This window comes from Hirundo rustica, chromosome 38 (assembly GCF_015227805.2).
Source record: "Hirundo rustica isolate bHirRus1 chromosome 38, bHirRus1.pri.v3, whole genome shotgun sequence".
NCBI lineage: Eukaryota > Metazoa > Chordata > Aves > Passeriformes > Hirundinidae > Hirundo > Hirundo rustica.
Genome location: NC_080708.1, coordinates 112,872 through 136,694, shown reverse-complemented (window position 1 = coordinate 136,694; position 23,823 = coordinate 112,872). Strand labels below are relative to the sequence as shown.

The 23,823-nt window shown below is 62.2% G+C and overlaps 4 protein-coding genes across 7 annotated transcripts in view; 3 read left to right on the top strand and 1 right to left on the bottom strand.

Moving 5' to 3' along the window:
• On the top strand, positions 1–3,960 carry LOC120748215 (uncharacterized). Its single transcript, XM_040054322.2, has 11 exons — positions 1–11; positions 1,304–1,526; positions 1,615–1,689; positions 1,853–1,900; positions 2,003–2,057; positions 2,157–2,246; positions 2,344–2,407; positions 2,527–2,593; positions 2,777–2,831; positions 2,919–3,008; positions 3,342–3,960. Exons 2-11 carry the CDS (start codon positions 1,313–1,315, stop codon positions 3,394–3,396), a joined length of 813 nt encoding a protein of 270 aa, XP_039910256.2. The 5' UTR covers positions 1–11; positions 1,304–1,312; the 3' UTR covers positions 3,397–3,960.
• A 294-nt stretch (positions 3,961–4,254) lies between these two features.
• On the top strand, positions 4,255–22,877 carry CXXC1 (CXXC finger protein 1). Of its 3 annotated transcripts, none has more exons than XM_040054328.2 (15): positions 4,255–4,334; positions 4,474–4,571; positions 5,974–6,074; positions 6,772–6,875; positions 8,170–8,325; positions 9,317–9,343; positions 10,099–10,134; positions 13,165–13,272; positions 14,299–14,483; positions 16,427–16,634; positions 18,548–18,658; positions 20,034–20,083; positions 20,760–20,856; positions 21,325–21,477; positions 22,677–22,877. In XM_040054328.2, the coding sequence occupies exons 1-15, from the start codon at positions 4,332–4,334 to the stop codon at positions 22,815–22,817; spliced, it is 1,578 nt and encodes a 525-aa protein (XP_039910262.1). In that variant the 5' UTR covers positions 4,255–4,331; the 3' UTR covers positions 22,818–22,877. The 3 variants fall into 3 exon arrangements, with proteins under 3 accessions (XP_039910262.1, XP_039910261.1, XP_039910264.1); XM_040054327.2 differs by having other exon boundaries at positions 9,985–10,134; XM_040054330.2 differs by lacking the exon at positions 10,099–10,134.
• On the top strand, positions 10,712–12,332 carry LOC131378637 (uncharacterized). Of its 2 annotated transcripts, XR_009208319.1 has the most exons (3): positions 11,705–11,803; positions 11,908–11,987; positions 12,040–12,332. XR_009208319.1 is itself a non-coding variant. In XM_058422391.1 (2 exons), the coding sequence occupies exons 1-2, from the start codon at positions 11,174–11,176 to the stop codon at positions 12,144–12,146; spliced, it is 921 nt and encodes a 306-aa protein (XP_058278374.1). In that variant the 5' UTR covers positions 10,712–11,173; the 3' UTR covers positions 12,147–12,332. The 2 variants fall into 2 exon arrangements, 1 of the variants encoding a protein (XP_058278374.1); XM_058422391.1 differs by having other exon boundaries at positions 10,712–11,987.
• A 766-nt stretch (positions 22,878–23,643) lies between the features above and the next one.
• LOC120748206 (6-phosphofructo-2-kinase/fructose-2,6-bisphosphatase-like) overlaps positions 23,644–23,823 on the bottom strand; it is a 4,915-nt gene continuing 4,735 nt past the window's right edge. The window contains exon 11 of the mRNA XM_040054308.2: positions 23,644–23,790. Coding sequence (XP_039910242.1) covers positions 23,644–23,790 — 147 coding nt within the window. The remainder of the gene's footprint in view (positions 23,791–23,823) is intronic.

Genomic DNA, 23,823 nt, shown 5'->3' with positions numbered 1-23,823 from the left:
AGTCCTGGGGGGTGAGGGGATGGCGGGGACACGGCCCGAGCGGTGAGGGGAGGAAGGAAGGGGGGAAAACGGGACAGAAAATGAGAGGAGCGCGGGAGAGAGAAAACGGGGAGAAAAGCTGAAAGAAAAGGTGGGTAAGAGCGGAATAAAGAGAGGGGGAATGGGGCAGAAAAGAGAGGGGTGAGGGGATGGAAATCGGCGGGGAAACGGTGGGGAAATGTGATGGGAAAGGCTGGAAGAAGTGGCAAGAAAGGGCAAAAAGAGATGGGAAAGGGAGCAGAGAAGAGGGAAGAGTATGCTGGAAGGAGTGACAGGCTGAGGGTGAAAAGAGGATAGAAGATGGTGTGAACAAGGGTCAAAAACAGCTGGAAAAGGGGATGAAAATTAGGGCAAAGAGTGGATGGGAAATGGTGGGAGGATGTGAGGGGGGAAAGGGGAAAATGTGAGAGGAAAAGGGTGGGAAAACATGAGGGGGAAAAGTGGGGAAATGTGAAGGTGACAAAGTGGGAACATAGAAGGGAAGTTTTGTGAAAATGTGAGGGGGAAGAGGCAGGAAAAAGTGGGGAAGATTAGGGAAAAAAGCAGGAAAACATGAGGGGGGAAAAAGGCAGGAAAATGTGAGGGGGAAAAAGGGTGGGAAAACGTGAGGGGGGAAAAAGGGCGGGAAAACGTGAGGGGGAGAAAAAGGGCGGGAAAACGTGAGGGGAGAAAAAGGGCGGGAAAACGTGAGGGGAGAAAAAGGGCGGGAAAACGTGAGGGGAGAAAAAAAGCGGGAAAACGTGAGGGGAGAAAAAGGGCGGGAAAACGTGAGGGGGGAGAAAAAGGGCGGGAAAACGTGAGGGGAGGAAGGAGGTGGGAAAATCTGAGGGGAAAAAGGCAGGAAAACCTGAGGGAATGGGAAGGAGAGGAGCTGACAAGGCTGCAGAAAGAAGGTGAGGGGAAATGGGGGATGAAAAGGGGCAAAGTGTAAGGACACAAGACAGAAAATTGTGAAGCGGGGACCAGGAAGAGGGTGTTGGTGGCAGAAATTGGAGGAAGAGGGGAGAGGACTGGAGAGGGAAAGGAGGGGCAGAAATGGAAGGGACAGAGGCGGCAGGAACTGGAAGAAAGAGGTGACAGAAATGGGGGGAACTGGGAGGAAGAGAGAGGAAAGAGAAGGAGGACGGACGAAATGGTGAAATGTGAGGGAAAACGTGGGGTTGAGGGCAGGAAAAAGGGAATTAAGAGGATGACAAGGCGACAGGAGGGGACTAGCCAGTGCCCACCATCATCGTCCCCTGTGTCCTCCGCCATGTCCCTCCAGGCTGCCGTGATGGACGTGGACCCACGCAGCGAGGGGCTCTACGGCCGAGACCCCCCGAGGCCGCCGTGTGTCCCCGTGTCCCCCCGCCCCAGGGACAAGGTGCTCCCAGGTGTCCCCGAGAGACGCGGCGTCCCCGTGCCCTGCCCGGTTCCCCCCTCAGGTGCCCCCGGGGGGATCCAGCGGTTGGAGGTGCTGCTGAGGCAGGTCCGCAGCATGCAGAAAGGTGAGCGCGAGGAACCCCCCCCCCGTGTCCCCGCCATGTCCGCCCTGCGTCCCACACGTCCCTCTGTCCGTCCCACCGTGTCCCGCAGTCCGTCAGGCCACGTCGCAGGGGCTGGTGAAGGCGCAAGAATGCAGCGAGGGGTTGCGCCAGCACCTGGAGCAGCGTGAGTCACCTGAGCGGGGGGGGGACACTGGGAGGTCTGGGGGATCCCTGAGGGGTCTGGAGGGGGACACTGGGATGGCTGGGGACACACAGAGGGGTCTGTGGGGTCTCTGGAGGGTGTGTGGGGACCCTGGGGGTCTGAACTCACTTCCCCCTCCCCACAGTGGAGCAGCACGAGGAGGCTCTGGAGGTGCCCTGGCAGCAGGTGCAGGGTGAGCCCAGGGGTCCCTGGGGCCTTTGAGCCCCCTCCCCAAACCCTCCCCTGATGCCCCCTGAACCTCTGACCCCTCCCCTGACCCCTGCGACCCCCCCAGAGTCACTGCAGAGAGCGCGGCTGCACAGGGAGGAGGTGCAGGCCAAAGGTCAGAGGTGAGTGGGGACACCTGCGACCCTTCTCAACGTCACCTGTGCCCACGTGACCTCTGACCCCACCTCCCGAACGCACCCTGTGCCCCCTGACCCCCGCAGGTGCTGCGGGCTCTGCCTGGAGCAGCACCAGGACCTGGAAGGGACAGAGCAGCACCTGGAGCAGCTGAAACACCTGCGCAGGGGACACAGGTGGGGCTGGGGGGCACAGGTGGGGCTGGGGGTGGCACCAGGTGACCCGCACAGGTCATGTCACCACCGCGTCACCCCCGTGTCCCCTCTCCCCCAGGTGGCAGTACTGCCAGCAGCTCGAGGCCATCATGGAGGAGCACAAGCACCTGCGTTACACGCACGTGAGCCTCGGGCTGGGGTGCCTCACACACCTGGGGGTCCCAAACACACCTGGGGGTCCCACACGCACGCTGGGATCACACCTCCCCAGTGTCCCACTCCCACCCATGTCCCCCCACAGGCTCCAGCCCACCTGGAGGCTGAACTGGTGCACCTGGAGAAGATCGAGGAGACGTGGCTGAGCTGCGGTGAGCCCCTCCTGTCACCTGAGTGACCCCCCAGGACACCTGAGTGACCCCCCAGGACCCCCCAGGACACCTGAGTGACCCCCCAGGACCCCCCAGGACACCTGAGTGACCCCCCAGGACACCTGAGCGCCCCCCAAAGCCAGGTGTGTCCCCTTGTGCTGACTGTGTCCCCCCCTCACGCAGAGCACGGTGTGATGGACACCGAGGAGCAGCTGGGCCCGGTGGTACCTGTGCTCAGGTGAGTGCCCAGCTCCGGCCTCGCCCCCTCAGGGGTGACCACGCCCCCTCGGGGCCTGGCCACGCCCACTAATTCCCGTTCTCGCAGCCGATTGGTGCAGCAGGACCAGGAGAGGGCGAAGCAACAGCTGGAGGTGGAGTTGGGCCAGCAGCAGCTGAGCCTGAGGCACCGGGACAGGTGTGTGACACCTGGGACAGGTGTGTGACACCTCAGACAGGTGTGTGACACTCCCAGGAGAGGTGTGTGACACCTGGGACAGGTGTGTGACACTCCCAGGACAGGTGTGTGACACCTCAGACAGGTGTGTGACACCTCAGACAGGTGTGTGACACTTGGGACAGGTGTGTGACCCTTGGGGACAGGGGTGTGACACTCCCAGGACAGGGGTGTGACCCTTAGGGACAGGTGTGTGACCCTTGGTGTGTGACCCTTGGGGACAGGTGTGGGACAGGTGTGGCCCTGTCACCTGACCCCCTCGAGGCCCCGCCCCTTCCCTGTCCCCGCCCCCAGGTTGGCAGAGGAGCTGCAGCAGCTGGAGCGCCCCCTGGAGGCTCGGCCAGAGTGACGGGGACGAGACGGGCACAGCCCAAGGGACACCTGGGTGACACCTGGGTGACACCTGAGGGCCACCCGTGTCCTCCCATGTCCCCCAGTTCCCCGTTGTCCTCCCCGCCGTGTCCCCCTCAGGTCCCCGAGTCCCCTCAAGTTCCCCCCTCTCCTCCCCACAGTCCCCAATGTCCCCAATGTCCCCTCATGTCCCCCAATGTCCCCATATGTCCCCAGTGTCCCCAGTGTCCCCCACATCGCCAATGGTCCCTCATGTCCCCGATGTCCCCTCATGTCCCCCAATGTCCCCAATGTCCCCTCATGTCCCCCAATTGTCCCCAATGTCCCCTCATGTCCCTCAATGTCTCCCCAATGTCCTCCCATGTCCCCCATGTCCCCTCATGTCCCTTAATGTCTCCCCAATGTCCCCAATGTCCCCATATGTCCCCAATGTCTCCCCAATGTCCCCTACATCGCCAATGTTCCCCCATGTCCCCAATGTCCCCTCATGTCCCCTCATGTCCCCCAATGTCCCCAATGCCCCCCACATCTCCAATATCCCCCCACGTCCCCAACCCCTGATGTCCCCCAATGTCCCCCATGTCCCCTCATGTCCCCAATGTCCCCAATGCCCCCCACATCTCCGATGTCCCCTTACGTTCCCAATGTCCCCCCATGTCCCTCCATGTCCCCCATGTCCCCCCATGTCCCCGATGTCCCCAATAAACGCTCCGCCCCCGCCGCTGCCTGTCACGCGTCTCTTTGCCACCGCGGGTGACGTTTCCCCCCAACGTGGCGGCCCCCGATCGGCCGCCCCCATTGCTGCCCCCCCCGGCCGCCGCCATGTTGTGGGGCGGACACGCCTTCCCCCGGAAGCGGAAGTTGGACACGCCCCCGCCGCTTCCGGCCGCGGTTGGGCCTAACCCGGAGCGTCCCTCGGTGCCGGCGGCAGCGATGGTGAGGGGAAAACCCCGGGGCGTTTGTGCGGGCCCGGGCCGGTCTGCGGAGCGGGGCGAGGGGGCCGCGGGGCGGGCGGGGTGTGTGGGTGACCCCTCCGGGCCTTGACACTCCCCTCCCCGCCGTTTTCCCCCCTCAGGACAGCGAGTTCTCGGACGCGGAGGCGGCCCCGGGCGGGGAGGAGAACGCGCCGGTTTATTGCGTGTGCCGCAAGCCGGACATCAACTGCTTCATGATGTGAGGGGGAACGGGGGGCTGAGACTGCTTCAGGATGCGAGGGGGAACGGGGGGATACAAAACTGCTTCAGGATGTGAGGGGGAACGAGGGGGATCCAAAACTGCTTCATGATGTGAGGGGGAACGGGGGGGCTGAGACTGCTCAGGATGTGAGGGGGAACGGGGGGATCCAAAACTGCTTCAGGATATGAGGGGGAACGAGGGGGATCCAAAACTGCTTCATGATGTGAGGGGGAACGGAGGGCTGAGACTGCTTCAGGATGTGAGGGGGAACGGGGGGATCCAAAACTGCTTCATGATGTGAGGGGGAACGAAGGGGCTGAGACTGCTCAGGATGTGAGGGGGGAACGAGGGGGATCCAAAACTGCTTCATGATGTGAGGGAGAACGGGGGGCTGAGACTGCTTCAGGATGTGAGGGAGAACGGGGGGATCCAAAACTGCTTCAGGATGTGAGGGGGAACGAGGGGGATCCAAAACTGCTTCAGGATGTGAGGGGGAACGGGGGGATCCAAAACTGCTTCAGGATGTGAGGGAGAACGGCGAGGATCCAAAACTGCTTCAGGATGTGAGGGAGAACGGGGGAGGATCGGGATCTGCAGGTGCTTCAGGATTTGAGGGGGGAAATGGGGGGATCGGGGTCCAAAACTGCTTCATTATGTGAGGGGGAAACAGAAGGACTGAGACTGCTTCATGATGTGAGTGGGGGTCTGGGGGTGGTCTGAGGCTCCGCAGCTGATTCAAGATGTGAGAGGGGAACAGAGGTTCTGGGGGTCTGGAACTGCTTCATGATGTGACAGGGAACAGGGAGATCCGAAACTGCTTGAGGATGTGAGGGGGAACTGTGGGGTCTGGGTCCGAAACTGTTTCAGGACTTGAGGGGGGCCTGAGGGGTTCTCAAGTGCTTCAGGATTTGAGTGGGGGTTCTAAGGGTCCACAACTCTTTCAGGACACGAGGAGGGAGTGGGGGTCTGGGGGGTCTGAAATTACTTCAGGATTTGAAGGGGAGGGGAACGGGGGGATCAGAGTCCAGAACTGCTTCAGGATGTGAGGAGAGCTCTGGGGGTCCACAGCTGTTTTTCAAGGCACGGGGGTGAGGGTCTGGGGGGTCCTGAAGTGCTTCAGGACATGAGGAGGGGTCTGGGGTCTGCAGCTGTTTCAGGATGTGAGGAGGGGTCTGGGGGGGTCACCGAGGAGGCTGCAGGGTGTGGGGACACAGGGCTGGGGGGGGACCCGGGTGCCTCTCAGGTGGGAGTTGGGGGGTCCCGAGTCGTCTCAACCCCTGGGGGTGTTGAAGGGGGTCCCTCAAAGCGGAAAGAGGGGTGCAGGAGAGGTTGGGGGGTTCTGGGGTGCCCCATCTGAGGGTCTCGGTGTCTCCCCCCCGCCCTCGACCCGGTCCCGCAGCGGCTGCGACAACTGCAACGAGTGGTTCCATGGGGACTGCATCAACATCACCGAGCGCATGGCCAAGGCCATCCGGGAGTGGTACTGCCGGCAGTGCCGCGGTGAGAGGGGCGGGGGGCTCGGGGGGGCTTTAGGGAGGCTTTGGTGGGCTTTGAGGGGCTCTGGGAGGGCTTTGGGGGGGCAGCCAGGAGTGGCAGTGCCGTGGTGAGAGGGGCTGGGGGCTCAGGGGGGCTTTGAGGGGCTTTGAGGGGGCTTTAGGGGGACTCTGGGAGGGCTCTGGGGGTCTTTGAGGGGCTCTGGGAGGGCTTTAGGGGGGCTCTGGGAGAGCTCTGGGGGTCTTTTAGGGGCTCTGGGGGGCTCTGCGAGGCCATTGGGAGTGGCAGTGCCATGATGAGAGGGGTTTGGGGGGCTTTGAGGGGCTTTGAGGGGCTCTGGGGGGCTTTGAGAGGCTCTGGGGGGCTCTGAGGGGCTTTGAGAGGCTCTGGGAGGGCTTTAGGGGGATTCTGAGGGGCTCTGGGGTGGCTCAGGGGGGTTTTGAGGGGCTCTGGGGGGCTCTGGGAAGTCTTTAGGGGGTTCTGGGTGTTTTTTTGAGGGGTGTTCTGTGTAATTTCTGGGGATGTCTCAGGCACCTGAGTCCAATTTTGGGGGCTGTTGGTGTCAATTTTGGGGCGGGGGTCTCTGGATGTCAGGGTCACCATTTGTGTCCCCAATGTGGGGAGGGGTCTCGGGGGTCCCCTGGGTGTGTGCAGGGGGGTGTGGGGGTTCCCCCTGACCCCCCTCTTTCCCCCACACCCCCAGAGAAGGACCCGTCCCTGGAGATCCGGTACCGGCACAAGAAGTGGCGCGAGAAGGAGCACGAGGGGACAAAGGGACAGGAGCTGGAGCAGGGCCGGGCCGCCAAGGTGGGCACCCCGAAAAGGGGGACACCCCAAAAAAGGGGGACACCCCAAAAAAGGGGGGCACCCCACCAAGGCGGACACCCCAAGCTCTGGGGGTGCACCCAGGCGGTTCCTGAGAGCCTTTGGAGGAGGATTTGGGGGGCACTGCAGCCTGGGTGGTGCTTTGGGGGAGATTTGGGGGATCCCTGACCCTCTCTGGGTGTCTGGGAGCGCCCCAGGTGGGGTTTTGGGGTGTCCCTGGGTGGGTTTTGGGGTGTTCCTGGTGGGATTTAGGATGCCTCACCCTGTTTGTGGGGTGCCCCTGGTGGTTTTTGTTTTGTCTGACCCTGGTTTCGGGGTGTCTGACCCCATTTTCAATGTGTTTTACCCCGTTTTCAGGGCATCTGATCCCGTTTTCGGGGTTCTTGACCCCGTTTTCGGGGTGCCTGACCCTATTTTTGGGGTTCCTCACCCCGTTTTCGGGGTGTTCCTGCCCCCAGATCAAGCGCTCCGCCCGCATGTGCGGCGAGTGCGAGGCAGGGGTGTCCCTGCTGGGATTTGGGGTGACCCTGCTGGTATTTGGTGTGTCCCCAGTGGTTTTGGGGTTTTTGATCCCATTTTTGGGGTTCCTCACCCTGTTTTCGGGGTGTTCCTGCCCCCGGATCAAGCACTCCGCCCGCACATGTGGCGAGTGCGAGGCAGGGGTGTCTCTGGTGGGATTTGGGGTGTCCCTGGTGGTTTTTGTGCTTCCTCACCCCATTTTCGGGGTTCCTGACCCCATTTTCGGTGTTCCTCACCCCATTTTTGGGGTTCCTGACCCCATTTTCGGTGTTCCTCACCCCATTTTCGGGGTTCCTGACCCCATTTTCGGTGTTCCTCACCCCATTTTCGGTGTTCCTCGCCCCATTTTCGGGGTTCCTGACCCCGTTTTCGGGGTTCCTGACCCCGTTTTCGGGGTGTTCCTGCCCCCGGATCAAGCGCTCCGCCCGCACTGGCGGCAAGTGCGAGGCAGGGGTGTCTCTGGTGGGATTTGGGGTGTCCCTGGTGGGTTTTGTGCTTCCTCACCCAATTTTCGGGGTTCCTCACCCCATTTTCGGGGTTCCTGACCCCTTTTTCGGGGTGTTCCTGCCCCCAGATCAAGCGCTCCACCCGCACGTGCGGCGAGTGCAAGGCAGGGGTGTCTCTGGTGGGATTTGGGGTGTCCCTGGTGGTTTTTGTGCTTCCTCACCCCATTTTCGGTGTTCCTCACCCCGTTTTCGGGGTTCCTGACCCCGTTTTTGGGGTTCCTGACCCCGTTTTTGGGGTTCCTGCCCCCCAGATCAAGCGCTCCGCCCGCATGTGCGGCGAGTGCGAGGCGTGCCGGCGCCCCGAGGACTGCGGGCAGTGCGACTTCTGCCGCGACATGAAGAAATTCGGGGGCCCCAACAAGATCCGGCAGAAGTGCCGGCTGCGGCAGTGCCAGCTGCGGGCGCGGGTGAGCCGCCACCTGCCGTGTCCCCAGCGTGTCCCCAACGTGTCCCCAATGTGTCCCCAGTGTGTCCCCAACCTGTCCCCAATGTGTCCCCGGTGTGTCCCCAGTGTGTCCCCAACCTGTCCCCAATGTGTCCCCATTGTGTCCCCAGTGTGTCCCCAACCTGTCCCCAACCTGTCCCCAATGTGTCCCCAACCTGTCCCCAACTTGTCCCCAGCCTGTCCCCAATGTGTCCCCATTGTGTCCCCAGCATGTCCCCAATGTGTCCCCATTGTGTCCCCAGCATGTCCCCATTGTGTCCCCAACGTGTCCCCAATGTGTCCCCAGTGTGTCCCCAGTGTGTCCCCAACCTGTCCCCAACCTGTCCCCAGCATGTCCCCAGCTTGTCCCCAACCTGTCCCCAACCTGTCCCCAACGTGTCCCCATTGTGTCCCCAGCATGTCCCCACTGTGTCCCCAGGGTGTCCCCAAGGTGTCCCCAGCGTGGCTCTTTGTCCCTGTGTCTATCGTCTGGCTCTGTCACCACCTCGTGTCCCTTTGTCACCCTGTCCTGTGCCCGTTTGTCACCGTGTCTCGTGTCGCGTCCTTTGTCACCGTCTCCGTCCTCGTGTCTCTTTGTCACCTTGTCCCGTGTCCCTGTGTCACCATGTCCTGTGTCCCCGTGTCCTGTGTCCCTGTGTCCCCATGTCCCTGTGTCCCTGTGTCCCCACATCCCTGTGTCCCTGTGTCACCCTGCCGTGTCCCTGATGTGTCCCTGTGTCCCTGTGTCACCCTGCCATGTCCCTGACGTGTCCCCCTGTCACCCTGCCATGTCCCTGATGTGTCCCTGTGTCCCCATGTCCCTGATGTGTCCCTGTGTCACCCTGCCATGTCCCCGTGTCCCCGTGTCACCCTGCCATGTCCCTGATGTGTTCCCATGTCACCCTGCCATGTCCCTGATGTGTCCCTGTGTCACCCTGCCATGTCCCTGACGTGTCCCCTCCGTGTCCCCACAGGAGTCCTACAAGTACTTCCCCACCTCGGTGAGTGCTGGGGGTCCCTGGGTGGGAGGGAGGGGAGGGACCAGGGGGGTTCCCAGAGGGTCCCTGGTGGGTGCTGACCCCCCCCCCCAAATTATGGGGGTGCCATGGGGGGTCCCAGGGGTGTCATTGGTGTCCCTTGGGTGCCATTGAGGGGTGCCATGGGGGGTCCTGGGGTGTCATTTAGGAGTCCCATAGGTGACATGAGGAGGTTCCTGGGGGTCCCTCGTGGGTGCTGACCCCCCCCCCCAGATATTGGGGGTGTCATTGGGGGTCCCTGGGGTGTCATTGAGGGGTCCCAGGGTATCACTGGGGGGGTCTTGGGGTGCCATGGGAGGGGTCCCAGGATGCCATTGAGGGTCCCTGGGGTGCCATGGGGGGGTTCCAGGCGTGTCGTGGGGGTCCCTGGGGTGTCATTAAGGGGTCCCATGGGTGCCATGGGGGGGTCCCTGGCAGTGCTGACCCCCCCTCAGATGGCATTGGGGGCATGAGGAAGAACCTGGGGGGTCCTGGGGGTGCCATGGGGGTCCCATGGGTGCCATGGGGGGGTCCCTGGGGTGTCATTGAGGGTGCCATGGGGGTCCCGGGGATGCCATGGGGGGGGGGTCCCGGGGGGGTCCCTGGCGCTGCTGACCCCCCCCCAGCTGGCGCGGGGGCGCGAGGGGGACCTGGAGCTGCTGAAGGCGCAGCTGGGGGGGCCGGGACCCCCCGAGAGCCTCTCGGACGAGGAGCTGCCCCTCGACCCCCGGCTCTACCAGGAGCTCTGCGCCGGCGCCTTCGACGAGCACGGCCTGGTGAGCCCCCCAAAAACTGCCCCGGGACCCCCGAAAACTGACCCGGGGTACCCTAAACTGCCCCGGGACCCCAAAAAAACTGACCTGGGACACCCAAAAACTGACCTGGGACCCCAAAAAAACTGACCTGGGACACCCAAAAACTGAACTGGGACACCCAAAAACTGACCCAGGATAACCTAAACTGCCCCGGGACCCCCAAAAACTGACCTGGGGTACCCTAAACTGCCCCGGGACCCCCAAAAAAACTGACCTGGGACACCCAAAAACTACCCCGGGACCCCCAAAAACTGACCCAGGATAACCTAAACTGCCCCAGGACCCCCAAAAACTGACCCAGGGTACCCTAAACTGCCCCGGGACCCCAAAAAAACTGACCTGGGACACCCAAAAACTGACCTGGGACCCCCAAAAACTGACCTGGGACACCCAAAAACTGACCTGGGGTACCCTAAACTGCCCCGGGACCCCAAAAAAACTGACCTGGGATGCCCAAAAACTGACCTGGGACACCCAAAAACTGAACTGGGACACCCAAAAACTGACTCAGGACCCCAAAAAAACTGACCTGGGACACCCAAAAACTGACCTGGGACACCCAAAAACTGCCCCGGGACCCCCAGAAATTGTATTGGGATTCCAAAAACTGCTGTGAGACTCCAAAAAACTGCCCTGGGACCCCCCCAAACTGCTCCAGGACCCCCAAAAACTGCCCTGGGACCCCCAAACTGCCCCAGGACCCCCCAAAATTGCCCTGGCTCCCCTAAAAACTGCTCTGGGACCCCCAAATTTGACCCCTGTGTATCAGAGCCTGGCTTAGGGCTGGGTTTGCGTGTCTGAGGTGAGCTTCAGGTGTGTCAGGAGTGTCCCCAAATGTCCCCAAGCACGTCCTGGCATGTCCTGACTTGTCCCCGTGGCACTCTGAGGCGTGTCCTGGCATGTCCCCACCCCAGGCCATGCCCTCAGGTGTGTCCCCAAATGTCCTCACCCCGGGCCATGCCCCCAGGTGTGTCCCCAATGTCCCCAAGCGTGTCCCCAAATGTCCCCACACTGGCCATGCCCTCAGGTGTGTCCCCAAATGTCCTCACCCCGGGCCGTGCCCCCAGGTGTGTCCCCAAATGTCCCCAAATGTCCTCACCCCAGGCCATGCCCCCAGGTGTGTCCCCAAGCGTGTCCCCAAATGTCCTCACCCCGGGCCATGACCCCAGGTGTGTCCCCAAATGTCCCCAAATGTCCCCACACTGGCCATGCCCCCAGGTGTGTCCCCAAATGTCCCCAAGCGTGTCCCCAAATGTCCCCACACCGGGCTGTGCCCCCAGGTGTGTCCCCAAATGTCCCCAAGCGTGTCCCCAAATGTCCCCACCCCAGGCCATGCCCCCAGGTGTGTCTCCAAGCATGTCCCCAAATGTCCCCACACCGGGCCGTGCCCCCAGGTGTGTCCCTAAATGTCCCCAAGCGTGTCCCCAAATGTCCCCACCCCAGGCCATGCCCTCAGGTGTGTCCCCAAATGTCCCCAAGCGTGTCCCCAAATGTCCCCACACTGGCCATGCCCTCAGGTGTGTCCCCAAGCGTGTCCCCAAATGTCCCCACCCCAGGCCATGCCCCCAGGTGTGTCCCCAAATGTCCCCAAGCGTGTCCCCAAATGTCCCCACACTGGCCATGCCCTCAGGTGTGTCCCCAAGCGTGTCCCCAAATGTCCCCACCCCAGGCCATGCCCCCAGGTGTGTCCCCAAATGTGTCCCCAAATGTCCCCACCCCAGGCCATGCCCCCAGGTGTGTCCCCAAATGTCCCCACCCCAGGCCATGCCCTCAGGTGTGTCCCCAAATGTCCCCACCCCAGGCCATGCCCCCAGGTGTGTCCCCAAGCATGTCCCCAAATGTCCCCACCCCAGGCCATGCCCTCAGGTACCTCAGCCCACGCTGTCCCCTCGTGTCCCTTCTCGGGCCACACTCTGAGGCGCATCGGGGGTGTCACCCCGTGTGTCCCCAACACATCTCTGGTGTGTCACTGATGTGTCCCTGTGTGTCCCCCTGTGTCCCCCATGTGTCCCTGTGTGTCCCCATGTGTCCCCAACATGTCCCCAATGTGTCCCTCACATGTCCCCGTGTCTCCCCCCGTGACCCACATGTCCCTGTGTCCCCATGTCCCTTGTGTCCCCCCGTGTCCCCCATGTCCCCCCGTCCCTGTGTCCCTTGTGTCCCCTGTGTCCCCATGTTCCCCCCATGTCCCTGTGTCCCCCGTGTCCCCCCGTGACCCCCCCATGTCCCCGTGTCCCCATGTCCCTGTGTCCCCCTGTGTCCCCGTGTGTCCCCCCATGTCCCTGTGTCCCCATGTCCCTTGTGTCCCCCCATGTCCCCATGTTCCCATGTCCCCGTGTCCCCCCGTGTCCAAATGTCCCCCTGTGTCCCCCCATGTCCCCTGTGTCCCCCATGTCCCCGTGTCCCCCCTGTGTCCCCCCTGTGTCCCCCTGTGTCCCCCTGTGTCCCCCCTGTCCCCCATGTCCCCGTGTCCCCCCCGTGTGTCCCCCCCGTGTCCCCCCTGTGTCCCCCCGTGTGTCCCCCGGTGTCCCCTGTGTCCCCCATGTCCCCGTGTCCCCCCCTGTGTCCCCCCTGTGTCCCCCTGTGTCCCCCTGTGTCCCCCTGTGTCCCCCTCTGTCCCCCATGTCCCCGTGTCCCCCCGTGTCCCCGTGTCCCCCCGTGTGTCCCCCCCTGTGTCCCCCCGTGTCCCCCCGTGTCCCCGTGTCTCCCCCGTGTGTCCCCCCTGTGTCCCCCCTGTGTCCCCCCGTGTGTCCCCCCGTGTGTCCCCCCGTGTCCCCTGTGTCCCCCATGTCCCCGTGTCCCCCCGTGTGTCCCCCCCCGTGTCCCCCCGTGTGTCCCCCCCCTGTGTCCCCCCGTGTCCCCCCGTGTCCCCGTGTCCCCCCGTGTATCCCCCCGTGTCCCCCCCGTGTCCCCCCCCTGTGTCCCCCGTGTCCCCCCCGTGTGTCCCCCCCGTGTCCCCCCCGTGTCCCCCCGTGTCCCCGGTGCCCGCAGCCCTGGCTCAGTGACGCCGAGGACGCGCCCTTCCTGGACCCCGTGCTGCGCAAGCGCGCCGTCAAGGTCAAGCACGTCAAACGCCGCGAGAAGAAGTCGGACAAGAAGGTGGGGGGGCACTGGGGGGCACTGGGAGGCACTGGGAGGCACTGGGAGGCACTGGGGGGCACTGGGAGGCACTGGGAGGCACTGGGAGGGTCCAGTGGTCACTGGGAGGGCCACTGGGGGTTACTGGGAGGGTCCAGTGGTCACTGGGAGGGCCACTGGGAGTTACTGGGAGCTACTGGGAGGGTCCAAGAGATCACTGGGAGCACCATTGGGGGTACTGGGGGTTACTGGGAGCTACTGGGAGGCTCCAGTTGTTGCTGGGAGCACCACTGGGAGCTACTGGGAGGCTCCGAGGGTTGCTGGGAGGTTACTGGTGTATGAGTGGTGGTGACTGGGAGGTTACTGGGAGGTTACTGGTGTTAACTGGAGCTCCCCGGTGCAGAGGGAGGAGCGCTACATGCGGCACTGGCAGTGGCACTGGGAGGTTACTGGGATGTTACTGGTCTATGAGTGGTGGTTACTGGGTGGTTACTGGGAGGTTACTGGGAGGTTACTGGTCTATGAGTAGTAGTGACTGGGTGGTTACCAGGCGGTTACTGGGAGGTTACTGGGAGGTTACTGGTCTATGAGTGGTGGTTACTGGGAGGTTACTGGGAGGTTACTGGACTATGAGTGGTGGTTACTGGGAGGTTACTGGGAGGTTACTGGTCTATGAGTGGTGGTTACTGGGAGGTCACTGGTGCTAACTGGAAGTTACTGGTGCAGAAGGAGGAGTGCTACAAGTGGCACCGGCAGTGGCACTGGGAGGTTACTGGGATGTTACTGGTCTATGAATGGTGGTTACTGGGACGTTACTGGTCTATGAGTGGTGGTTACTGGGTGGTTACTGGGAGGTTACTGGTCTATGAGTAGTAGTGACTGGGTGGTTACCAGGCGGTTACTGGGAGGTTACTGGTCTATGAGTGGTGGTTACTGGGAGGTTACTGGAAGGTTACTGGTCTATGAGTAGTAGTGACTGGGATGTTACTGGTCTGTGAGTGGTGGTTACTGGGAGGTCATGGTGCTAACTGGAAGTTACTGGTGCAGAAGGAGGAGCGCTACAAGCGGCACCGGCAGCGGGCGCGGCACCGCGAGCGCCGCGGGCACCCCGAGCGCGCCGACGCCCGCGACCCCGCGGGGCTGGGCCAGTGCCTGGGCCCCGGCTGCACGCGCCCCGCGCGCCCGCCCTCCAAGTACTGCAGCGAGGCCTGCGGCATCAAGCTGGCTGCCAAGTGAGTGCGCACCAGTGCGGACCAGTAAGAGCCGCCGCGGGGCGCTGCGGGCTGGTGTGGGCTGGTGTGGGCTGGTGTAAACTGGTACAGACTGGTATAGACTGGTATAGACTGGTAAAAACAGGTACAGGCTGCTATAAACCAGTACAGACAGGTACAGACTGGTGTGAACTGGTACAGGCTGGTATAGACTGGTACAGACTGATATAAACCAGTACAGGCTAGTATAAACCAGTACAGGCTAGTATAAACCAGTACAGGCAGGTACAGACTGGTATAGACTGGTATAGACTGGTAAAAACAGGTACAGACTGCTATAAACCAGTACAGGCTAGTATAAACCAGTACAGACAGGTACAGACTGGTGTGAACTGGTACAGGCTGGTATAAACTGGTACAGACTGCTATAAACCAGTACAGGCTAGTATAAACCAGTACAGACTGGTGTGAACTGGTACAGGCTGGTATGAACTGGTACAGACTGCTATAAACCAGTACAGACTGGTATAAACTGGTGCAGGCTAGTATAAACCAGTACAAGCTGGTATAAACCGGTACAGGGCCGGTAGAAACCAGTACAGACTGGTACAGGGCCGGTAGAAACCAGTACAGTCCAGTACAGGCTGGTGTAAACCAGTACAGTTGGTACAAACCGGTACAGAATGGTACAAACCAGTACAAACTGGTATAGACTGGTACAATCCAGTACAGATCAGTACAGGCTGTTATAAACCAGTACAGACCAGTATAGACTGGTATAAACCAGCAGTGACCAGCATAGATTGATACACACCAGTATAAACCAGTATAGAATGGTATAAACCAGTACAGACCAGTATAGACCAGTGTAAACCAGTTACATTAGCAGATCCTGCTGCAGCGGATCCCAGAGCCCAAATTAACCCTTTCCCCACCCCGATCCCAGCCGGATCGACAAGATCCTGCTATAACAGATCCCAGAGATCCCAGAGCCCCCATTAACCCTTTTCCCACCCCGATCCCAGCCAGATCCATGAGATCCTGCTATAACAGATCCCAGAGATCCCAGAACCCAAATTAACCCTTTCCCCATCCCGATCCCAGCCAGATCCATGAGATCCTGCTGCAGCAGATCCCAGAGATCCCAGAACCCAAATTAACCCTTTCTTCCCCACCCCGATCCCAGCCGGATCTACGAGATCCTGCCACAGCAGATCCCAGAGATCCCAGAGCCCCCATTAACCCTTTCCCCACCCCGATCCCAGCCAGATCTACGAGATCCTGCTGCAGCAGATCCCAGAGATCCCAGAACCCAAATTAACCCTTTCCCCCCCGATCCCAGCCGGGTCTACGAGATCCTGCCGCAGCGCATCCAGCAGTGGATCCCAGAGATCCCAGAGCCCCCATTAACCCTTTCCCCCCCGATCCCAGCCAGATCTACGAGATCCTGCTATAACAGATCCCAGAGATCCCAGAGCCCCCATTAACCCTTTCCTCACACCCCGATCCCAGCCGGATCCACGAGATCCTGCTATAAGAGATCCCAGAGCCCCCATTAACCCTTTTCCCACCCCGATCCCAGCCGGATTTACAAGATCCTGCCGCAGCAGATCCCAGAGATCCCAGAACCCAAATTAACCCTTTCCATCCCGATCCCAGCCGGATCTACGAGATCCTGCTATAACAGATCCCAGAGATCCCATAGCCCCCATTAACCCTTTCCCCCCCGATCCCAGCCGGATCTACGAGATCCTGCTATAGCAGATCCCAGAGATCCCAGAGCCCCCATTAACCCTTTCCCCATCCCGATCCCAGCCAGATCTATGAGATCCTGCCATGGAGGATCCCAGAGATCCCAGAGCCCAAATTAACCCTTTCCTCACTCCCCGATCCCAGCCGGATCTACGAGATCCTGCTATAACAGATCCCAGAGATCCCAGAGCCCAAATTAACCCTTTCCCCAGCCGGATCTACGAGATCCTGCCGCAGCGCATCCAGCAGTGGCAGCAGAGCCCGTGCGTGGCGGAGGAGCACGGCAAGCGGCTGCTGGAGCGCATCCGGCGCGAGCAGCACCAGGCGCGGCTGCGGCTGCAGGAGATGGAGCGGCGCTTCCACGAGCTCGAGGGGCTCATCGCCCGCGCCAAGGGGCACCCGCCCCGCGAGGACGAGGAGGTGGGCACCCCCCGGGCGGCTGGGGACCCCAGAAACCCCTTAATTCTCCTCCTTTTGGGTCCCTCTTGGGAGACCTGGGCGCCCCCCTGGGCGGCTGAGGGGCTGGGGACCCCAAAAACTCTTTAATTCTCCTCGTTTTGGGTCCCTCGTGGGAGACCTGGGCACCCCCCGGTGCAACTGGGGACCCCAAAAATCCTTTAATTCTCCTCATTCTGGGTCCCTCTTGAAACCACTGGGACACCTGCACAACCTCTGGGGTGGCTGAGGGGCTGGGGACCCCAAAAACCCCTTAATTCTCCTCGTTTTGGGTCCATTTTGAAACCCCTCTGTTCCCCTGGAGACACCTGAGAACACACTCGCAGCTCCTGGAGGGCTGGGGGCCCCAAAAATCCTTTAATTCTCCTCATTCTGGGTCCCTCTTGAAACCCCTGGGACACCTGGACAACCTCTGGGGCGGCTGAGGGGCTGGGGACCCCAAAAATCCTTTAATTCTCCTCATTTTGTGTCCCTCTTGAGGCCCCCCCCATTCCTCTGTGGGCACCTGGGCACCCACACATAGCTCCTGGGCACCTGGGAACCCCAAAAACTCTTTAATTCTCATCGTTTTGGGTCCCTTTTGAAACCCCTGGGTACATCTGGGCACCTGCTGGGCGGCTGAGGGGCTGGGGACCCCCCAAAAACCCCTTATTTCTCCTCATTTTGGGTCCATTTTGAGACCCCTCTGTTCCTCTGAAGACACCTGAGCACCCACACGCAGCTCCTGGAGGGCTGGGGACCCCAAAAACCCCTTAATTGGGTCCCTCTTGGGAGACCTGGGCACCCCCCTGGGCGGCTGAGGGGCTGGGGACCCCAAAAATCCTTTAATTCTCCTTGTTTTGGGTCCCCCTTGAAACCCCTGGGACACCTGGACAACCCCTGGGGCGGCTGAGGGGCTGGGGACCCCAAAAACTCTTTAATTCTCTTCATTCTGGGACCCCCAAATCTCTGAGTCCCTCCTGAACCCTGTCCTGCCTTCCCCATGGACACCTGGGACCCCCCAAACCCTTTAATTCTCCCCATTCTGGATCCCCCCTGAAATCCTGGGACCCCCCCCCAAATCTCTGAGTCCCTCCTGAACCCTGTCCTTGGTTCCCCCATGGGTCCCCCCAAACCCCCCTAGGTGCCTCTGGGTGCCCCCAAACCCTTTAATTCTCCTCATTCTGGGACCCCCCAAATCTCTGAGTCCCTCCTGAACCCTGTCCTCGGACCCCCATGGGTCCCCCCCAAACCCTCAGGGTGCCCCCAAACCCTTTAATTCTCATTCTGGGATCCCCCAAATCTCTGAGTCCTTCCTGAACCCTGTTCTTGGTTCCCCCATGGGTCCCCCCAAACCCCCCTGGGTGCCCCTGGGAGCCCCTGGGTGTCCCTGGCTGCCCCCAAACCCTTTAATTCTCCTCATTCTGGGACCCCCCAAATCTCTGAGTCCCTCCTGAACCCTGTCCTTGGTTCCCCATGGGTCCCCCCCAAACCCTCAGGGTGCCCCCAAACCCTTTAATTCTCATTCTGGGACCCCCCAAATCTCTGAGTCCTTTCTGAACCCTGTCCTCGGACCCCCATGGGTCCCCCCAAACCCCCCTGGCTGCCCCCAAACCCTTTAATTCTCCTCATTCTGGGATCCCCCAAATCTCTGAGTCCTTCCTGAACCCTGTTCTTGGTTCCCCCATGGGTCCCCCCAAACCCCCTGGGTGCCTCTGGGTGCCCCCAAACCCTTTAATTCTCATTCTGGGATCCCCCAAATCTCTGAGTCCCTCCTGAACCCTGTCCTCGAACCCCCATGGGTCCCCCCAAACCCCCCCTGGGCGCCCCTGGAGCCCTTTAACCTGGGGTCCCCCCAATCCCCGGGTGCCCCCCGACGCCGTTGTCCCCGCTGCCAGAGCACGGAGGGGGACAGCGAGGACACGGACCTGCAGATCTTCTGCGTGTCCTGCGGCCACCCCATCAACCCCAAGGTGGCCCTGAGGCACATGGAGCGCTGCTACGCCAAGGTGAGCCCGGCCTCCGGGGGGTCGGGGGGGTTTTGGGGGGCACCTCTGGGTGCCTGGGGTGTGCGGGGTCATCTGTGGGGTGTGTGGGGTGATCTGTGGGGTCTGTGGGGTGATCCGTGGGGTGTGTGGGGTCATCTGTGGGGTCTGTGGGGTGATCCATGGGGTGTGTGGGGTCATGTGTGGGGTCATCTGTGGGGTCTGTGGGGTGATCAATGGGGTGTGTGGGGTCATCCAGGGGGTCTGTGGGGTGATCCAGGGGGTCTGTGGGGTGATCCGTGGGGTGTGTGGGGTCATCCATGGGGTCTGTGGGGTGATCCATGGGGTGTGCGGGGTCATCTGTGGGGTGTGTGGAGTCATCTGTGGTGTCTGTGGGGTGATCCATGGGGTGTGTGGGGTCATCTGTGGGGTGTGTGGGGTCATCCAGGGGGCGTGTGGGGTCATCTGGGGGGTCTGTGGGGTGATCCGTGGGGTGTGTGGGGTCATCTGTGGGGTGTGCGGGGTCATCTGTGGGGTCTGTGGGGTGATCCATGGGGTGTGTGGGGTGATCCATGGGGTGTGTGGGGTCATCTGTGGTGTCTGTGGGATGTGTGGGGTCATCTGTGGGGTGTGTGGGGTCATCCAGGGGGTGTGTGGGGTGATCCGTGGGGTGATCCATGGGGTGTGTGGGGTCATCCATGGGGTGTGTGGGGTGATCCGTGGGGTGTGTGGGGTCATCTGTGGTGTCTGTGGGGTCTGTGGGGTCATCCAGGGGGTCTGTGGGGTCATCCATGGAGTGTGTAGGATGATCTATGGGTCATCCATGGGGTCTGTGGGGTGTGTGGGGTCATCCATGGGATCTGTGGGATCATCCATGGGGTGTGTAGGGTGATCTGTGGGGATTGTGGGGTCATCTGTGGGGTGTGTGGGGTGATTTGTGGGGATTGTGGGGTCATCCAGGGGGTCTGTGGGGTCATCTGTGGGGTGTGTAGGGTGATCTATGGGTCACCCATGGGGTCTGTGGGGTCATCTGTGGGGTGTGTGGGGTCATCCATGGGGTCTGTGGGATCATCTTTGGGGATTTGTGGGGTCATCCGTGGGATCTGTGGGGTCATCCAGGGGGTCTGTGGGGTGATCCATGGGGTCTATGAGGTCATCCATGGGATTTATGGGGTCATCCATGGGGTCTGTGGGGTCGCCACGGGGATCCCTTTCCTAGTTCTGGGGGGCTGTGGGGACCCCAGGGGGTCTCTGTAGGAGCTGTGGGGACCCCATGAAGGATCCTGGGGGTCTCTATGGGGCTGGGGCACTCCCTGGGGGGTCCATAGGGCCCTGGGGGGCATTTGGGGGGTCCCAACCTTTGCCCCCAACCTTTTTAACCCCCCAAACCCCGTCGCAGTACGAGAGCCAAACGTCCTTCGGGTCCATGTACCCCACCCGCATCGAGGGGTGAGTGGGGAGGGGGCACCCAGGGGTGCTGTCCGGGGTGGAGGGGGGGTCCCAGCCCCCCTAAATCCTTCTGGGGGGGGTCCCAGCCCCCCTAAATCCTCCAGGGAGGGTCCCAGCCCCCCTAAATCCTTCCGGGGGGGAGTCCCAGTCCCCTGGAAAGGGAGGGGCAGCACCCAAGGGAGTTTTTTTGGGGAGAAGGGGGCACCCTGGGTGGGATCTTTGGGGACAAAAGGGGGTCCCAGCCCCCCTAAATCCTCCTGGGGGGGGGTCCCAGCCCCCCTAAATCCTCCTGGGGGGGTCCCAGCCTCCCCAAATCCTCCTGGAAAGGGAGGGGCAGCACCCAAGGGAGTTTTTTTGGGGAGAAGGGGGCACCCTGGGTGGGATCTTTGGGGACAAAAGGGGGTCTCAGCCCCCCTAAAATCCTCCTGGGAAGCGGGATGAGCACCCAAGGGAGTTTTTTTGGGGAGGAAAGGGCACCCTGGGGGGGTCTTTGGGGACAAAAGGGGGTCCCAGCCCCCCTAAAATCCTCCTGGGAAGCGGGATGAGCACCCAAGGGAGATTTTTTGGGGTGGGGCTGTCACCCTGGGGGCGGTTTGAGAGGGTGGGAGGCTGTGGCTGTTTTTTGGGGGGGTCCCTTGTGTCCCCCACCCCAGGACACCCCTCGTGTCCCCCCCAGGGCCACCCGGCTGTTCTGTGACGTTTACAACCCCCAGAGCAAAACCTACTGCAAGAGGCTGCAGGTGCTGTGCCCGGAGCACTCCCGGGACCCCAAGGTGGGCACAGGGGGGGATTTTGGGGGTACAGGACACGGGCAGTGCCCAAGACACTCCTGAGACCCCAAGGTGGGCACAGAATGAGGTTTTGGGGTGAAATTTAGGGGATCTGTGCCCAGGACACTCCTGAGAGACCCCAGGGTGGGCACAGGGCGGGATTTTGGGGTTACAAGACAGGGACAATGCCCAGGACACTCCCAGCACCCCAAGGTGGGCACAGAATGAGGTTTTGGGGTGAAATTTAGGGGATTGGTGCCCAGGACACTCCTGAGACCCCAGGGCGGGCACAGGGGGGGATTTTGGGGCTACAAGACAGGGACAGTGCCCAGGACACTCCTGAGACCCCAGGGCGGGCACAGGGGGGGATTTTGGGGGCACAGGACAGGGACGATGCCCAGGACACTCCCGGCACCCCAAGGCGGGCACGGGGGCGTCGGAGGGGCTCCGGGTGACCCCGTGCCCGCGCAGGTGCCCGCGGACGAGGTGTGCGGCTGCCCGCTGGTGCGCGACGTCTTCGAGCTGACCGGGGACTTCTGCCGCGTCCCCAAGCGCAAGTGCCACCGTCACTACTGCTGGGAGAAGCTGCGCCGCGCCGAGGTGGACCTGGAGCGCGTCCGCGTGGTGGGTGGCACCGCCCGGGGCTGCCAGTGTCCCCAAGCTGTCCCCACGCTGTCCCCAAATTGTCACCAGACTGTCCCTAAAATGTCCCCACATTGTCCTCACGCTGTCCCCAAATTGTCACCAGAGTGTCCCTAAAATGTCCCCATGCTGTCACCAGAGTGTCTCCAGACTGTCCCCACATTGTCCTCACGCTGTCTCCACACTGTCCCCACGCTGTCCCCGTGTCCCTGCCAAACCCCACGCTGCCCCTGTCCCCACAATGTCCCCAGACTGTCCCCAAACTGTCCCTGTGTCCCTTTCAACATCCTCACTGTCCCCGTCCCTGTCCCCAAAATGTCCCCACACTGTCCCTGTCCCCACACTGTCCCTGTCCCCACACTGTCGCTGTCCCTATCCCTACAATGTCCCCACACTGTCCCTGTCCCTGTCCTTGTCCCCGTCTCCACAATGTCCCCACACTGTCCCTGTTCCCACTCTGTCCCTGTCCCCACTCTGTCCCTGTCCCCTCACTGTCCCTGTTCCCACTCTGTCCCCACACTGTCCCCTCACTGTCCCCGTCCCGCAGTGGTACAAGCTGGACGAGCTGTTCGAGCAGGACACTGTCCCTGTCCCCTCACTGTCCCCGTCCCCTCACTGTCCCCGTCCCCTCACTGTCCCTGTCCCTGTCCCCTCACTGTCCCTGTCCCCTCACTGTCCCTGTCCCTGTCCCCACTCTGTCCCTGTCCCTGTCCCCACACTGTCCCTGTCCTGCAGTGGTACAAGCTGGACGAGCTGTTCGAGCAGGACACTGTCCCTGTCCCTGTCCCTGTCCCCTCACTGTCCCTGTCCCTGTCCCCCCACTGTCCCTGTCCCCACACTGTCCCTGTCCCTGTCCCTGTCCCCTCACTGTCCCTGTCCCCTCACTGTCCCTGTCCCTGTCCCCACGCTGTCCCTGTCCCTGTCCCTATCCCTGTCCCCACCCTGTCCCTGTCCCCTCACTGTCCCTGTCCCCTCACTGTCCCTGTCCCCTCACTGTCCCTGTCCCTGTCCCCACGCTGTCCCTATCCCTGTCCCCACCCTGTCCCTGTCCCCACCCTGTCCCTGTCCCCACCCTGTCCCTGTCCCCTCACTGTCCCTGTCCCCACACTGTCCCTGTCCCCTCACTGTCCCTGTCCCTGTCCCTGTCCCCTCACTGTCCCCTCACTGTCCCCGTCCCGCAGTGGTACAAGCTGGACGAGCTGTTCGAGCAGGAGCGCAACGTCCGCGCCGCCATGACCAACCGCGCCGGTCTCCTGGCGCTGATGCTGCACCAAACCATCCAGCACGACCCGCTGACCACCGACCTGCGCTCCGACCGCTGACCGCCGCCCCCGGGACCCCCCAAAACCGCCCGGACCCCCCCCGACCCCCGCATCCACCCCAGCCCCGCTCCTGGGTACACCCCCCCTCCCCCAAATAAATCGGGTGCGGATAAAAGGAGTCTGGGGGTGTCCCTGGGATTTGTGGGATCGTGCGGGAGAGCTGGGGGGGGTGTCCCAGGATATTGGGGGGGCTGCTGGGGGGTCCTTGGGGGGGGAAATGGGGGAAGCATCCTTGGGGGTATTGAGGAGTCCCTGGCGGTTTTAGGGGGGAAATGGGGGAAGCATCCGTGGGGAGATTGAGGGGTCTCTGGTGGTTTTAGGGGGGAAATGGGGGAAGCATCCGTGGGGAGATTGAGGGGTCTCTGGCAGTTTTGGGGGGGCCTTGCTGGGGGGAAGTGGGGGCAGCATCCATGGAGGGATTGAGGGGTCTCTGGTGTTTTTTGGGGGGGGTCCTTGTGGGGGGGAAATGGAGCTGCATCCTTGGGGGTATTGAGGGGTCTCTGGCAGTTTTGGGGGGTTATTTGGGGGAGTCCTTGAGAGGGAAGTGGGAGCAGCATCCATGGAGGGATCGCGGGCTCCCTGGCGGTTTTTTGGGGGTCCTTTTGGGGGTCCTGGGCAGGGGGGGGAAGGGTCCCAATGGAGCCGAAGGGGGGGGGGGGAGCTGAGGTCTCATTAGCATAACCACGCCCACCCGCCGCTTCATTAACATCGCCCCGCTCTTTCCGCGTCACGTGCCTCCGCCGTCACGCGCCCCGCCCGCCCCACGGGGTGGCGCGCGGCCCCGCCCCTTCCCCGACTCGAGCCTTTCCCATTGGTCGGCTCCGTATCACGTGACCCCCGACCACGCCCCCTCCGCCCTTCCCGCCCGGCGTTTCCGCTTCCTGCGCGGGGCCCCGCCCCCTCCGCCCCCCGCGGCCTCGCGGCGTCGCCGGAGGAAGAGGAGGAGGAAGAGGAGGAGGAGGAAGAGGAAGAGCTGCGCCACAGGCGGGGGCGGATGGGAACGGTG

Coding starts and splice junctions, on each gene's coding strand:
- LOC120748215 (XM_040054322.2), top strand. CDS start 1,313: ATGGACGTGGACCCACGCAGCGAGGGGCTCTACGGCCGAGACCCCCCG. Junction 1,901..2,002: donor GCCCTGGCAGCAGGTGCAGG/GTGAGCCCAGGG, acceptor CGACCCCCCCAG/AGTCACTGCAGAGAGCGCGG. Junction 2,247..2,343: donor CACCTGCGCAGGGGACACAG/GTGGGGCTGGGG, acceptor CCTCTCCCCCAG/GTGGCAGTACTGCCAGCAGC.
- CXXC1 (XM_040054327.2), top strand. Junction 8,326..9,316: donor AGTGCCAGCTGCGGGCGCGG/GTGAGCCGCCAC, acceptor GTGTCCCCACAG/GAGTCCTACAAGTACTTCCC. Junction 9,344..9,984: donor ACAAGTACTTCCCCACCTCG/GTGAGTGCTGGG, acceptor ACCCCCCCCCAG/CTGGCGCGGGGGCGCGAGGG.
- LOC131378637 (XM_058422391.1), top strand. CDS start 11,174: ATGTCCCCACACTGGCCATGCCCTCAGGTGTGTCCCCAAATGTCCTCA. Junction 11,988..12,039: donor ACCCCAGGCCATGCCCCCAG/GTGTGTCCCCAA, acceptor CCATGCCCTCAG/GTACCTCAGCCCACGCTGTC.